The 13,727-nt window shown below is 57.9% G+C and overlaps 3 protein-coding genes across 7 annotated transcripts; all 3 read left to right on the top strand.

Annotated features, from left to right (window-relative positions):
* The first annotated feature begins 79 nt into the window (after positions 1-79).
* On the top strand, positions 80-5,462 carry LOC117001796 (mucin-5B-like). Of its 2 annotated transcripts, none has more exons than XR_004419129.1 (2): positions 80-3,353; positions 3,948-5,462. XR_004419129.1 is itself a non-coding variant. In XM_033070354.1 (2 exons), the coding sequence occupies exons 1-2, from the start codon at positions 1,685-1,687 to the stop codon at positions 3,355-3,357; spliced, it is 1,257 nt and encodes a 418-aa protein (XP_032926245.1). In that variant the 5' UTR covers positions 80-1,684; the 3' UTR covers positions 3,358-3,925. The 2 variants fall into 2 exon arrangements, 1 of the variants encoding a protein (XP_032926245.1); XM_033070354.1 differs by lacking the exon at positions 3,948-5,462 and having other exon boundaries at positions 80-2,878; positions 3,295-3,925.
* A 2,556-nt stretch (positions 5,463-8,018) lies between these two features.
* COMMD4 (COMM domain containing 4) lies at positions 8,019-9,961 on the top strand. The gene is made up of 8 exons (XM_033070361.2): positions 8,019-8,295; positions 8,375-8,446; positions 8,530-8,595; positions 8,815-8,854; positions 8,973-9,092; positions 9,296-9,376; positions 9,470-9,646; positions 9,764-9,961. Exons 1-8 carry the CDS (start codon positions 8,293-8,295, stop codon positions 9,802-9,804), a joined length of 600 nt encoding a protein of 199 aa, XP_032926252.1. The 5' UTR covers positions 8,019-8,292; the 3' UTR covers positions 9,805-9,961.
* An 88-nt stretch (positions 9,962-10,049) lies between these two features.
* NEIL1 (nei like DNA glycosylase 1) lies at positions 10,050-13,573 on the top strand. Of its 4 annotated transcripts, XM_033070355.2 has the most exons (9): positions 10,118-10,595; positions 10,685-10,804; positions 10,954-11,026; positions 11,532-11,631; positions 11,764-11,882; positions 12,331-12,358; positions 12,709-12,779; positions 12,882-13,089; positions 13,252-13,573. In XM_033070355.2, the coding sequence occupies exons 1-9, from the start codon at positions 10,168-10,170 to the stop codon at positions 13,269-13,271; spliced, it is 1,167 nt and encodes a 388-aa protein (XP_032926246.1). In that variant the 5' UTR covers positions 10,118-10,167; the 3' UTR covers positions 13,272-13,573. The 4 variants fall into 4 exon arrangements, 2 of the variants coding, with proteins under 2 accessions (XP_032926247.1, XP_032926246.1); XR_004419132.2 differs by lacking the exons at positions 12,882-13,089; positions 13,252-13,573 and having other exon boundaries at positions 10,050-10,595; positions 12,221-12,358; XR_004419130.2 differs by lacking the exons at positions 12,882-13,089; positions 13,252-13,573 and having other exon boundaries at positions 10,050-10,595; positions 12,149-12,358.
* Positions 13,574-13,727: the final 154 nt, after the last annotated feature.

The following is a 13,727-nucleotide window of genomic DNA, read 5'->3' as shown; positions in this document are numbered from 1 at the left end:
CATACCTTGCTTCTGTCTCTGCTTTCCAGTGTGGGCACAACGGGTCCTTCCTGGGGTTCCTTTTGGGAGGGTCCCCAAATCCCCCACCTGATGCACTTGCCCCCTTCCCTGCAGCAAGCCACAAGTGCTGTACCCAGCCCCTCTGTCCCATTGCTGGAGGCTGGATCCAGTGTCCAGGATGGCATCACAGGAGCACATCCCAGCCTGCACAAACCCCCTGGGTAACAGCCTGGGAAGAAGGTGCTGGTGGATGTCTGAGTATCAGAGACTAAGCAGCAGAGTGTGGGGTGCACAGGGATGCAGCCTGGGCTGATCCAGTGGGGACCCCTGACATCCTCCCCCTTGTGAGCATAGAATCTGCCTGATCCCAAACGCCAAGTGCTGCAATCCACAATTTTTAACCCCAGTTAGTGGAGCCCCCAAGAGGTGAACACTGCCACAATCTCACAGAGTGTTTGGAGAGCATCAGCAGGGTTTGGGGAGCATCCCACCTGGAGGGGCAGGTCCACCCCTTCCCTCTGCTGCCAGTGAGGAGCAGAGGGAAGCTGAGACCCCTCCAGCTTCACCTGGGGGAGTGCAGATGAGTTTGTGTTAATTGGGAACAGCTGGAATAGAGCCATATCCCCCTCACCTGGGAAACCAGATAAAAGCCAGGGCTGGGCTGGGCTTCTGTGTTCTCTGCTGGGGTGCTGCTAGGTGAGGGGGGTTGGTGGGCCTGGGCCTCCTTAGAGAGGTTTCTGGGGACTGAGTGTTTGGGGCAGGGAATGAGGTAACGTCTGAGCCCAGGGCTGGTTACAGTTCTGTGCTGCACTGGGAGCTTCCCAGGAGGTGCTAAGGATTGGCACAGGCTTACCTGAGCTGGGAGGCTGCTGGGGAGGAGAAAGGTGTTTTAATAAGGAGCTCTGGGGATGGGAAGCTTGGGAATGGGTCAGACAAAGGGTTGTAGGAGCTGTAGAGGTCCATTCTAAATCTTCTGCTGTCCCTCTCCACAACTGAGCTCCCCCAAGATGAGTGGAGGGGTTGGACCACCAAGCCCCCTGGATGCTGTTGCTGCCCTGCAGCCAGGAATGATGCTCAGTGCTGAGAGGGAAGGGACTGTGGGCACAGCCCTGTGTCCTGCTGCCCACATACTGCCCCTGCCAGCAGGCTGTGGTGCAGAGCCTTCCTGCTGCTGGCTGTGTGTGTGCCACTGCTGTCCCCTACAGCCTGGGCACTCTGGCTGCTGTCACCTGGGATCCCCTGGGCTCCTCAGCCTCCCAGCAAGGGCTAGGTGAGAGTCTGGTGACAGTGTGTGGGGACCTCCTCACCTCAGGCTGCTTCCCAGGGCTCCAAGGAGTTGTGACGTCTGGGCTAGATGAGGGGGGACAGAGCCTGGGGATGCGGACTGCGGCCACACAGACATCTCAGACCTCCCTGGAGTGGTAGTCTGGATCTGGGGACAGGGAAGGGCTCAGGCTGAGCACGGCTGTGACACTGTCCCCTGCACAGTGGCCTGGCAAAAGGGTTCCTGCTACCTCATCTCTGCTCTTCCCGACTGAGGATGTCCCCAGTCCTGGCTTCACCTTACTCAGGGGGGCCTCCACAGAGTAGGACCAGGCTCACATGGTGCCACACAGAGACGGTCTGAGGCCACCTCCAGAGCATGGAGTGAGCCAGCTGCTGGGCTCTCTGCCCCCTCCCAGGCATGGCTGCACCTTCTTCCTTCCCCACAGCTGCTTCTGGCCCCTCTGCAGGGGCTGCAGTGATGCAAGTGGCACCCACCCAACTCGTGCCAATCCAAGGGCTGGCTGCAGACTCTCAGGTCCCACCTGAAGTTCCCACATGGACACTGATGGATGCTGGCTCCTGGAGCCCAAGCACAGCAGAGCAGCTCGTGGCCTCTGCTCTGCCAACGCCAGGGACACCCAGCTTGGCTGAGCTGGACCCTAGCACCGTGCGGGTGCCCCCTGCCCTGACAGCTGAGGGGCTCTGGGTCACTGCTGGCACTGCCCTGTCTGGAAAAGCTGCTCCTGTGTCGGCCCAGGTTCCAGGAAATGGGTCTGGACTCCTGGATGCAGTCCTAGCATCGCTTCCTACTACTGCAACAGCTCCTGGTGCCCACAGTAAGGGTGTGCTACCTTCCTCCCTTCTCACAGTGCAGTCTGGGGCTCCTGCAGTCACCTTGGGGACACAGAGTGAGCGGCCTTCTTCCCCTGCACAGCCAATGTCCCCTGGAGCCTCCCCAGCTCAGACCAGGACTCCCAGCCCTGCAGGTCCCACCATGACTAGGATGAGCTCCACAACCACTGGTGTCATCCCAGAGCTTGGACAGACGTTTGTGATGGAAGAATCCAGGACAGCAGCAGTGGGACCTGTTCCTGCTCCAGCAGGGACTCCAGGGCCCACCCCTGCCAGCCCAGGCTCTGTGCCCCACCCTTGCTCCACAAACCCAGCTCTGGAGTGTGGCTCTGAGCCTGGCCACCATGCTGCCACCAGCAGCAGTGTGACATCTCCATCCTGTCTGCCGACTTCTCCTGGAGCTGGGCATGCAGCCAGCTCCCTCCTCAGCTCCCAGAGCCTGGCTGTGCCCACAGGAGTGACCCTCGATGCCCACATCACGTCCACCAGCTCCAGCACTTCCCAGCACTCCTCCACTGCCATGGAGCATCTCCCTGCAGCCACCAGAGAGGCCTTCAGCCCAGCTGAGCTAATGAAGGGCAAAACTGGCTCCACAGGGACAAAACCCCCTGCATCCCACCCCTCCAGTCTCCCCTTTCCTGCTCAGCCTGTGCATGTGCTGCCCCTGCAATTCCGGCTGCTGGGCATCACTTACACCCCAGCTCTGGGCAGCAGGAATTCGGAGAGCTACCAGCAACTGGAGCAAGATGTGAGACTGATGGTGAGTGCTAGAGGTGCCTGGGACACATTTGGGACTTTGGGGAGCAGGGAGGTTGCAGGTGGTGCTGGGGTGAGAAGCCTGTGTGCTGCATTGGTTGGTTGAGCATGGTGGAGGTGGGTAAAGCCCTGGCATTCTCCACTGCAGCAGTTGGAGGTGGGATTGGGCTCCTCACTTCTGCAGCCAGCAGGGCCATGGCACACTGTGTTATTGCTGGTACTCCCTCCCGGGAATGTGGGTGGCTGCTCTGGCTATCCCAGCTCATCCACAGGCATTCCCTGGTGTGCCAGTGTGCCCTCCCTTGGGCAGGCTGAGCTGACTTCCCTCTCTTTATTGCCCACCTGCTCCTACATCTCCCCTTCACATGGAGGAGCTTGGAAAACCTTCTCAGTTAATTACCAGGTGCTTCTTCCTTCCAGCTAAACCAGATGCTGTCCCGCTATGAGAGCTTCCTGCAGGCAAATGTCCTTGAGTTCATGTGAGTGTGCAGTTGCTGTGGAGGGGTGGGTTTTGTAGAAGCCGTGGCTTGTAGAGAGTCCTGCATGGAAGAGCAACTTGTTACACTTAACTTTGATAAAGAATCTCCATTCTCTTGGGAAAGGTGCATACCAGAGGGATTACTACAGCCATAAACACCGTGTGGGAATGTTTTTCTTATGCCTCCCAGAATGCTTGGGGGGTGGATGTTTGAGTGAATGGCGGATAAGAGCAAAAAATCTGCTCTAACAAATGTTTGGTGGTGCAGGCTGTTTTGTCTTTTCTCTTATGCATTCCCAAGACATTTTTTTAAACCTTTCCCATAGCAGAAACATATAAATACTAGAGTGTAACAAAGATGGATCCTGTTTGGAAGAAGCAGTAGTCTCTGTTTTCTTCCAAGCTGCTGCAGGTTTGGCTTGGCAGGAAGGGTTTGCCCAGGAAAATGCTCCAGACAGGTCATTGTGAGGGGCTATGCTCCCTCCTGGTGTCATCATCCTGAGGGAACCCTGTCTGAATTTCTGGATAAATGCACCTTGGGGGGAAAAATAAAATAAAATCAGGTGTGCTGCCCACTATCTCCTCTCCCTCCCAGGAATGGCTCAGTGGTGGTGCAAGGGGAGGCTCTGTTCCGGGGGGATGCTCCTGCTCCCACCAACTCCCACCTCATCAGGACAGTCGTCACAGAGGCAAGCAAGGGAAGGAGCATTTTCAGCTGGCAGCTGGAGCCCCAGTCTGTCCAGTCTGGTGGTAAGTCCACAGTCCAGTGCTCTCCTTGTGCCTCTCTCAAAGCCAAAACCTGTGCAGTTTGGATTCCAGGCTTTTCCTTCACTTAACATCCCTTCTCCCTGGCCTGTGTAAAACCATTGTGAGGATGTTAAGGGTAGTGGAGGGCACATCTGGAGCAGCTGGACCTGTGTGGGCCAGTGCTTCTGCTCGACTCCCTGGCTTCCCCTCTTTGTCCCAGCTCTCCTGTGCTGGAAAATGGTACAACCCCTTCCTAAATTCGAAGGAATTCCTCCTCACTCAGCTGCCCTGCTGGTTTCTGCTTTTGGTGTGTGGCCATGGATGAGCTCAAGGCTGAACAGTGTCTCCCAAGGAAGCTGGAGGAACAAGTATGAGCATAACTCTTCTCAACTCCCTTAGGTTTCAGCCTGGAAAACCTGGACCCAGAGAAGCTGTCCATTTCCCTGACTGCCTCCCAGCTTGGGATGAGCAGGATGGATCCTCTGGAGAAGCTGGTCAGGGAGGTATGCCAAGCTTGGGGGGCTCTTCTGAAGGGTGATGCTGGGAGGATGGGCACAGGCTGCTGGGGTGGTGGAATAACCTGTGCTAAACAGGGGAAGGTGTGAACTGTTGTCTTTTCTCTGCCTAGATAATGTCATCTGTCAGTGCCCTCTACGACGTGAGGAACTTCACCATCTCCCAGATCAGGTATGGGATGCAGCTTCTCCTCTGACAACATCTTAATTAACCTTCACCCTCTGCAACTATTTAGCTGTGCTGCAAGGATGGAGAGGATGGGACAAGCTGGGAGGGGATGTGCAACTGGAGCAAACTGCAATTGAGCACCTTCTGTGGGCTGTCAGGGGAAAACCACCAGTAAAGGTGCTGGAGCTGGATCCCAACCCCCCTGCCTTGCTCAGAGCTCTTCTCTCCCCTCAGAAGCCTCACTGGGAGCACAGAGATCACTGGAGACCTCTACCTAGACACAGTTGTCCATGCTGATGTTGAGGATGTTCTGGAAGCCCTGACTTTGCTCTCAGACCTCTCCATGGACCGGGCCTCTGTCTCAGTGGAGGGTGAGCACAGTCCCTGAGTGTGGTGTGGGCAGGGTCACTGCTAAATCTGCACACCTAACACTTGTTTCTTGTTCCTTCAGGGTCCAAGCTTGGTCTGTAGGTCTACCCCCTGTCTCTCCTGGTCACCAACAGACACTTCAGCCAGAAGCTTCAGGATCCACTCTCTGAAGAGCACCACAGTCTCTCCATGGACCTTGGCAATGCGGTAGGAATGGGGCTGGTGGGAAGAGGGAGGATTAAGGCCCTCCTGGCAGGGTGAGAAGAACCATGGCAGGAAGAGGGGCTGCTTTGGGGGGTCCAAACACCTCCAAAAGCTGGCAGGGAGCTGAGCACAGGTGATGAGAGTCCTGAGTGATTACCCATCCTTCCTGAAAGTGATCATCAAAGAGTTCCTGTGAGTGGGAGCAGGGGTTCTGCTGGGGCAGGGGTGTAAGGGGCAGGGAGGTTTCCCTTCAGGTGTCAGCCAACAGGTCATGGCTGACAGGTGCCTATTTTTGGCTACAGAAGGATTTGCAGAGGAAGCTGAAGTCAAGCATTAACCCATGGTATCAGTGCTGCTGGACCCCCAGGGATGTCCCTTCTATCCCATGCCTCCCTGAGTGCACAGATCTCTTCCTACTGAACAAAACCCTCTGGAAGGAGGCTGGGTGTGCCCACCCCATCCCATTGTGGGGTTATAGTGGCACTGGCAGCTGCTGGAGCTTTTCCTAAACCTGTCTGCAGGCCTGGCTCTGTGATCTGCCATGGGAACATGATATTCTGTCACCCTGTTCCAAGCAGCATGGAAGTTTTGAAGAAGCTTGTGCTCTCAGTTGGGCCAAACCAGGCTTTGGGTGATTCTGACATCCATGTGGATCTGTACTCCCTCTCTGTGGGAGGTAAGCTCCCCTCTGGGATGTGGGTAGATGAGCTCCACAGACCCCACTGTGCGCAGAGCAAATCCACAGCTAACCAGGTCCTGATTGCCTCTGTGAAAGAGAGGGTGAGATATCTTGGCTGGTGAGGTGACCAGAAAGTAAAATTCTACTAACAGTGCCCTTTACCTCTGCATAGCCTGGGGAATTGGGGTTGGAGACCTGCTGGTGTAGGATGGGAGGAAAAGGCATGAAGGGTGTGGAACAGGTGTTCTTATACTCCATACATTTGTCCTGGAGCAGAGTGGGTGGCTGGCACCCCATGGGGCAGAGCTGGCTGCTCCAGGCTCTAAATGCTGTGCTCTGCTCCAGAGGACACCCTGGACCCTCCCTTGCACCAGCCAGGCTTCCCAGCCTATGGAGTGGCCTTCATGGTCACAGGTGGCCTCTGCATCATTGCTGCACCCATCGTGCTTGTGGTAAGGAACAGTTCTGTCTGCTGGGCTGGAAGAGCAGCCCTGGCCCTCCTGTGAGCTGGGCTGAGGGACTCTGTGGGGCCAGGTAGGGCTGCAGGGGCTGTGCTCTCCTCTCCAGTGCCTGGGGACCAAGAGGCTGGGCTGGCAGCAGGGAAGAGCCCTTTGGGACAGAAGAGACCCTGAAGCAGGGATCCAGACTTTGGAAATGGATAACCAGGGGTACTGGACAGAGGTGAGTGGTCTTTGCAGCCCTCCGATTATTTTCTGTGCTTGGGAGCTTGGTGTTTCTACAGGTCACAGGTTCTTCTGTTAGCTGGTGATGATCTCTGGGGTTGGAGGGAAGGGACCCTCATTCCTGCCTTCACTGGAGGTGTTTAAAGTGACTTCTCCCCTCTTCCCTGCAGGACTCTGAGGATGGTCACTTCGACTGGCAAAGCACCTCTGCCTGAGGAGAGAAGCAGCAGCAACTGGGGAGGAGCTTGGAGAGGGGCTGTAGGAGGGATAGGGAGGGGGCTGTAGGGGAAGGAGATGCCGAGAAGCTCTCCCTGATCATGTGGCAGCAGCTGCCAGGTGCTCCCTGAGCAGAGTGCAGATTCAGGTGTGTAAAGGAATAATTTTGTATCTTTGTAGACCGTGAAACCCAGTTGTTGAAGGATGTGTGTCTGCTGTGGTAGTGTGGCAACCTTGCCTGGGCTCCCAGTCCCACCAGAGCTGCTGCTCTAACTGGTGCCAGTGAGCTGGGCTTGGCCCTCCCAGCTCTGGGATAACAACCTTAGTAGTAAGGAGTTTAAAAAAAAAAAATGTGCAGGCCAGCCCCACAGTCACTTTTCCATCTCCATACTGCTTCCCCTTCCAGCACGTGGGCTTTTGTTTCAGATCCTGTTCTGCAGTGTTTGTTCCAGCCCTGACCCTGCCCTACAGCCTTTATTTATCTCACTGATTGCAGCTCCTGCTCTGCACACTCAATGTCCCAGTCTTTATTTCAGATCAAGCTCTGTGCTGCTTTGCCTCTAGCTCTGCAGTCCCTATTCCAGCCTCAATACCAGGATCTTTATTTTGCAATTTTCACTTCACCTCCAGGCCTGGTGTCTCTATTTCAGGCAAGCTGAGGCGTTTTATTTCAGCTCTACAATCAGAATTTCACCCCCAGATCCGTACTATGTCCCCACGATCTTTATAAATGCCTCAATGAGATCCCAGCTCTGCTCTCACTAAACTTTATTTCACTGCCCGCTCTGCCTCTTCTTTCCCCCTGCGGCCAGGTCAGCTCTAAACTCCACAGTCTCGGGGGGGAAGTGTGAGCCTGAGGCCGCGCCCCTCTCTCCCCTCAGGGCCGGGCTGAGGGGCCGGGCTCAGGCCGCACTCCTCTCTCCCCTCCCGGCCGGAGTGAGGTCCGGGCTGAGGCCGCGCTCCACTCTCCCCTCCCGGCCGGGCTGAGGGGCCGGGCCGCGCCTGCGCGGGCTTAGCTCGGCGGGCCCGCGCCCGCAGTGAGAGCGGCTGTGCTTGGCCGGGGCGGAGAAAGGCGGGCCGGGACTGGCGGGCGTGGCGCTGTGGGGGAGCGGGCGGGCTCAGTCGGGCGGAGCCGGGGCTGCTGCGGGGTCCCAGGTCCCGCTCCCGAGACCCCCGTCCCCTTCTCCGGCCCTCTCTCGTTCCCGGATCCCGGCTAAAAGGCCCCCGCAGAGTCCCTACCGGCACTCGGGGCAGGGAGGGGCGTAGCCGGCAGCCCGCCCGGCTGTGGTTCCACCAGTGGTTCCGGGTCGCAAAGACGGGCTCTGCGGTAGCAGCGCGGATCAGGGAGCGGCGGTGACATGGTGGGGAGAGGGTCGGCGGCGGGGAGAGGGGAGGGCGTGCAGGGCCCGCTGCGGGCTCTGACCGCCTCTTCCCCCGCAGCGGTTCCGCTTCTGCGGGGACTTGGACTGCCCCGACTGGGTGCTGGCCGAGATCAGCACCCTGGCCAAAATAGTTAAGTGCTCGCGCCCCCCGCGTCCCCCTGCCCGCCCCCCGCCTGCTGCGGCCCCGCTGCTCACCCTCCTTCTGCCCCGCAGTCCTCGGTGAAGCTGAAGCTGATCTGCGCCCAGGTGCTGCGGGACCTGCTGGGCGAGGCCATCGAGGTAAGCGTGGGGGGCAGCACTACAGTGGCATGATCAGCAACATTAATTAATCTCGTGTTCTGTATGCAACCCTCAGCGTTAAGAACGTTGCCTGCCTCTACTAGTGGTAATAACACTATACATATTATTAGTATTAATATTTAAGTAAGAATTGTTAGTGTTAACACTGGTGGTCAGCGTGTTAGCTGGTGTTTACCGTGACGCTCTGCTCTCCCACAGTATGACAAGATCCTGAAGCTGACCTCAGATGCAAAGTTAGGTGAGCGCTGCTGTCCTTACTCCGGTGCCCCGATGGAGCCGTGCTCCAGGGATGGGCAGCAGTACATCTGGGAATGCCTTGCCAAAGTGACAGAGCTCTCCCTCCCTCCCGTCCGCAGAGTCGGGGGATGTGAAGGCGACCATCGCTGTCCTCGGCTTCATCCTCTCCAGTGCAGCCAAGCACAACGTAGACAGTGAGTCTCTGTCAAGTGAGCTGCAGCAGCTGGGACTGCCCAAAGGTAAGGGAAACCACCCCAGACGTGGTGGGATGTTGCTGACAGTTCACACCCAGCTGGAGGGCAGGCTGGCTGCCGTGCTGTCCTCCATCACCTCCCTTCTGTGCCACCAATCTCTGGGGGCTCCTCAGGTGCTTTGGTGGGGTTTGGCAGCTGCAGGTCTGGTGTGAGTACAGGGGTTCTTCTCTTGTCTCCCCTCGCGGCAGAGCATGCCAGCGGGTTGTGCCGTTCCTATGAGGAGAAGCAGAGCCCTCTCCAGGACAGGCTCAGGGCCTGCAGCCTGCGATGTGAGTGGAGTGTTGGATTTTAATAGGGGCGTGGGGGTCAGTCACCGTGCTGGAGTCAGCCGGGATGCTGATCCCATCCCACTCCCACCTTAGTGAGCCAGCTGGGCTCAGTGCGCTGGCGAGTGGATTACACCCTCAGCTCCAGCGAGCTGCAGGAGGTCAACGAGCCCGTGGTGCACCTGACCTTCAACGTGCGGGACAGAGAGCGTGACAAGATGACGGCTGTCCCTGTGACTCTCTCGGCCAGCAAGTTCTGGGTGCTGCTGGCAGGTGAGGTGCCAGGAGAGGGGCGGCAGCGGGACCTCTGCGGGGGATTCTGCAGGGGGAGATGCTGGAAAGATGTTGCAATACCAGCAGTTCCCCCGCATCTCCGTCCTCTCTCTGCAGAGCTGAAGCAGGCCCAGACCCTGATGAACACCCTTCTCTGAGGAGCCAGAAAAGGGCCACGGCGGGAGGCTGCGACACTGGGTTGGGGGCCAAGACTGGTGTCCCCCGTCTGGGGAAGAGGAGGTTTCCCTTCGCTCCGGGTTTGCGGGGGTCCTCAGGGCAGCTCCAATAAAGTCCCGGTGACAAGGTTGAGCCGCGTCCCGCTGTGTCCCCGTTGTTGTACATCATCTCCCCTCGGCGGCACGGCCTCGGCAGGCCTCCAACTTCCGCTATGACCGCGCAGCCAATGGGGGCGGGCCCCGCCCGCCGCGCAGCCAATGGGGGCTGGCCCCGCCCGTCGCGCTGCCAATGGAGGCGGGCCGTACCTGGCGGTGGCGGCGCGCTCGGGCTGCGCGGTCGCGGCCATGCCCGAGTGCCCGGAGCTGCACCTGGCCGGGCGCTTCATCAATGGGACGTGCGGAGCGCTGGTGTTCGCGGGCGGCGTGGAACGCTCTCCGGTGGGCCGCGGCCCGGAGGTGCCCTTCCGCTGCGAGGCCTACAGCATCTCGGCCATTGCCCGGGGCAAGGAGCTGCGGCTGACGCTGAGCGCGCTGGACCCCGCCGCCGGCCCCCCGCCGCAGGACCTCGTGTTCCGCTTCGGCATGTCGGGGTCGTTCCGGCTCTGCCCCGCCGCCGAGCTGCCCCGCCATGCCCACCTGCGCTTCCTGACCCGGGAGAGCCCCCCGCGCGCCCTCTGCTTCGTGGATCCCCGGCGCTTCGGGTCCTGGCGCCTGGGGGATGCCTGGCAGCCGGAACGGGGGCCCTGCGTTATCTCCGAGTACCAGGCCTTCAGGTGAGGATTGCCCCCGGCTTCGGCTTGGCTGCTTTTCCTGTACGGACATGTCCGGGTGACTCTTCTTGATGATCTGTGCTCTCTTGCAGAGAGAATGTACTGAAGAACTTGGATGACAGGGCTTTTGACAAGCCCATCTGTGAGGTCCTCTTAAACCAGAAGTATTTCAATGGAATTGGGAATTACCTGCGTGCTGAGATCCTGTACAGGTAGGGTGGGTTGAGCATCCGCTGACCTGCCACAGAGGTTTAGTCTCTCAGAGTTTGCTGGAGTGTGGCTGAGCTTGCTGTGCCTCCTCACCTGGTAGACACTGGAAGTGCCAGAAGCGAAGCTTCAGGCTTGTGTGTAACCTTTTCAGGTTGAAGATCCCTCCCTTTGAAAAAGCTCGGACCATGCTGGAGGCCCTGAAGGAGCAGGAGATGAGGAAGAAGGTGGGGAATACCAGGTGTTTTCATAGGCTCAGAAAGCAGCAGGTTTCCACACAAATGCCAGAAGCAGGGGTTTGGGTGCCTGCGGCCCTTCATGATGAGCTCTGCCAGTCTTCTGCCCTAAAGAAGTCTATAAGTGATTTTTGGGGTGGGTAAAGAGGTAGAGGTGAGGGAAACAAACGCCTTGCAAGCTTAAGATCTCTAAGGCAAGGCTGCAGTAAGGCCCAAGGCTGATCTTGTGGCCTCAGGGAAGAGGAAGTGGCTGTTTTAAAGAAGCCTGAAAACAAACTACACGACCTGCTGGTGGTGTTTTTGTGTGTTAGCCCTCTTTCATGTCGTTGTAGCTAAGTTGGAAGCCTAGTGTGTGGTGAGCTCAGGGCTGTCGTGTGGGAAGAGTGTGGCAGCTCATCCTCTGGAGGGCAGGAGATGGGGGAGAAGATGGCAGGAGAGAAGCTGAGGAAGCAGAGGAGCTGGCAGGTGATTTCTCTGCCCTTCTCCATGCCTGCAGGATCCTTCTCTGACGCTGAGAAAGAAGGTGAAGCTGAGGCAAGAGAACCCAGATCTCTTGGAGCTGTGCCACACTGTGCCCAAGGAGGTCATCTCGGCAGGTGAGGGGACAAGACAGGCAGTAGGGAGGAGGGGGATTTGCACTTTCAGAACCAGGAGGTCTGGGGGGACATCCTGACACGGTGATCACAGCTTCTGTTTTGATTCTGCCCTTCCCCTGTCTCCCCTCCCAGAGCTCTTCGACCCCGAGCACTCAGATAACTACGCTGCCTTCAAGAACTGGCTGCAGTGTTACTTGGTGCCTGGCATGAGCTCCCTGCGTGACCACAATGGCAGGACCATATGGTTCCAGGTAGGAGCTGGGGAGCCCCTAAAACTCTCCCCCAAAGGAGTACCAGCCTGTTTTCTGCTTGTTGAGACTCGCATTATTACACTGTGTGGCTGGGGGGTCTCCCTCTCCATCAAGCTGCTGGGCATGGAGGTGACAAGGACCTCTTGTTTGGTGGGCAGCTAGCTAATGGATGGTGAGCAGTCTGGAGCAGATGGAGGGAATGTGGGGTTTGGGTGGTCTGGCAGTGCTGATTTTCCCTCCTGGGCCTTGTGTTTGGGGCCTTGCAGGTACAGGGATTAATGGCAGAGTCCCCAAGGCACAGGGCAAGCAGAGCAAGCCCAACTCCCCTGCCTTCCCAGGGAAATGTGGCTGTTTCCCTATCACTGCAATGGCTGCAGGAGGGAGAAGGGAGTCTGCTGCTGCCTGCAGGATGATTGCACCCAGTCAATGCTCTGTCCCTTCCTTACAGGGAGAGCCTGGCCCCATGGCTCCCAAAGGTGAGTTTCCTTCCCCTTTCTCTGGGACCCACTCTTGCTCTTAGAGAGGGCTGGAGCCTGGGAAACCCTGTTCTAGCTCTGCAGCACAAGGGCACAGGCAGGAGCAAAGCCATTTTCTCTGGGGTGCTGACAGGCCTGTGACAGTCATTAGCACCAAGGGACAGAAGCCATTTGTCCCCAAGGCTTCCTACCAGCATCCAGCCCTGCCTGGGTACAGCTGCTGGATGGTTTTTCATCCTGTACTTCCTCATTCAGAATAGCATCCTTGCGAGCTCACTGTGCCATGGCTGGTCCCTTGGGGTGCAGGCTCTGCCTCACCCCACCTCACCTGGGCACATCCTCTCATGCAGGGCAGAGACCACGCAAGGCACCCCGCAAGAACCCCCAGGTGAAGGCAGATCCTGAGGCACCCAGCCCCAAGGTGAGCAGCTCTGTGGCTGTGTCTGCCTGTCCTATCACCCATGCCTTGCTCATGAGTTCATGGTGATGATCCTACATGGAGTTTCCCCTGTTGGCCACCCAGGTCACCCCACGTGCCTCGAAACAGCACCGCAAGGCTGCAGTGAAACCCCTGAAGTCACAGGTAAAGGAAGAAGAGAAGGAAGAGGAGGCTGATGGGCCAAAGAAGGGACATGCTCGTGGGAGGAGGAAAGTGACTGCTGCTCCAGCCTTGCCTGAGGTGCCTCTGGGTGTCAGAAGAAGCAGCCGAACATCTGCTCGCAGGGGCAAAGGTGAGACTGGCACTCTCTGTGGCTTTGGTGCACGCATGGGGGCTGTGGGAGAGTTGCCTTGTGGCAAGGGGGCTGAGGGGTGCCAAAAGGCAGGAGAGGAGCCCATGGGGCAGAGCTAGACAGCCCCTTGCCCTCTGACTCCTTTCCCTCTTCCTTTGCCAGGTGCAGCCCCTGCTGTGTGAGTGTCACCTGCTGCCACTTCTGAGGGGCAAGTAAAGGGCCCAGAGGAGCTCGGGCCACAGCTCAGGGTTAGTGCAAATGGAGCTGTTCTGTACCTGTGCTCACACTTCTTTGCTACTGTTGCATCCTGCCAATGTGGGAGGGAGAAGTTGAGAGTGGTGATGGGGCTTTTCCTGCTGTCAGGGAAAAAGGGCCAGGAGCTATGTTGTGCTGGACTCTGATCCTTCCTTCTGCCTCTTCCCTTTCTGGCTGCTGATCCAGTCACTGTTTTAGCTGACTAATAAAGTATTTTGTGTAGAAATCACTGTGAATGCCTTTTCATCTGAAGGATAAAACCCTCTGTGCCCAGCCTCTTCCCCACAGGGGCTGGAGCAGACTTCCTCTCTACCTCATCCCCCCCAGAAAAAGGTGAATTCAGCCTCCCCAGTGCCACGAGTGAGATCCTGCTCATGTAGACA

This window comes from Catharus ustulatus, chromosome 12 (assembly GCF_009819885.2).
Source record: "Catharus ustulatus isolate bCatUst1 chromosome 12, bCatUst1.pri.v2, whole genome shotgun sequence".
NCBI classification, from domain to species: domain Eukaryota; kingdom Metazoa; phylum Chordata; class Aves; order Passeriformes; family Turdidae; genus Catharus; species Catharus ustulatus.
The sequence above is the reverse complement of the archived record's forward strand: the minus strand, read 5'-3'. Positions and strand labels throughout refer to the sequence as shown.

Bases quoted from the DNA above. Each gene is read 5' to 3' on its own strand.
- COMMD4 (XM_033070361.2), top strand. The intron at 8,596-8,814 runs GTAAGCGTGGGG...GCTCTCCCACAG, and splicing joins TGCTGGGCGAGGCCATCGAG to TATGACAAGATCCTGAAGCT. The intron at 9,647-9,763 runs GTGAGGTGCCAG...CTCTCTCTGCAG, and splicing joins GTTCTGGGTGCTGCTGGCAG to AGCTGAAGCAGGCCCAGACC.
- LOC117001796 (XM_033070354.1), top strand. From the start codon at position 1,685: ATGGCTGCACCTTCTTCCTTCCCCACAGCTGCTTCTGGCCCCTCTGCA. The intron at 2,879-3,294 runs GTGAGTGCTAGA...TCTTCCTTCCAG, and splicing joins AGCAAGATGTGAGACTGATG to CTAAACCAGATGCTGTCCCG.
- NEIL1 (XM_033070355.2), top strand. From the start codon at position 10,168: ATGCCCGAGTGCCCGGAGCTGCACCTGGCCGGGCGCTTCATCAATGGG. The intron at 12,359-12,708 runs GTGAGTTTCCTT...CCTCTCATGCAG, and splicing joins TGGCCCCATGGCTCCCAAAG to GGCAGAGACCACGCAAGGCA. The intron at 12,780-12,881 runs GTGAGCAGCTCT...TTGGCCACCCAG, and splicing joins CTGAGGCACCCAGCCCCAAG to GTCACCCCACGTGCCTCGAA.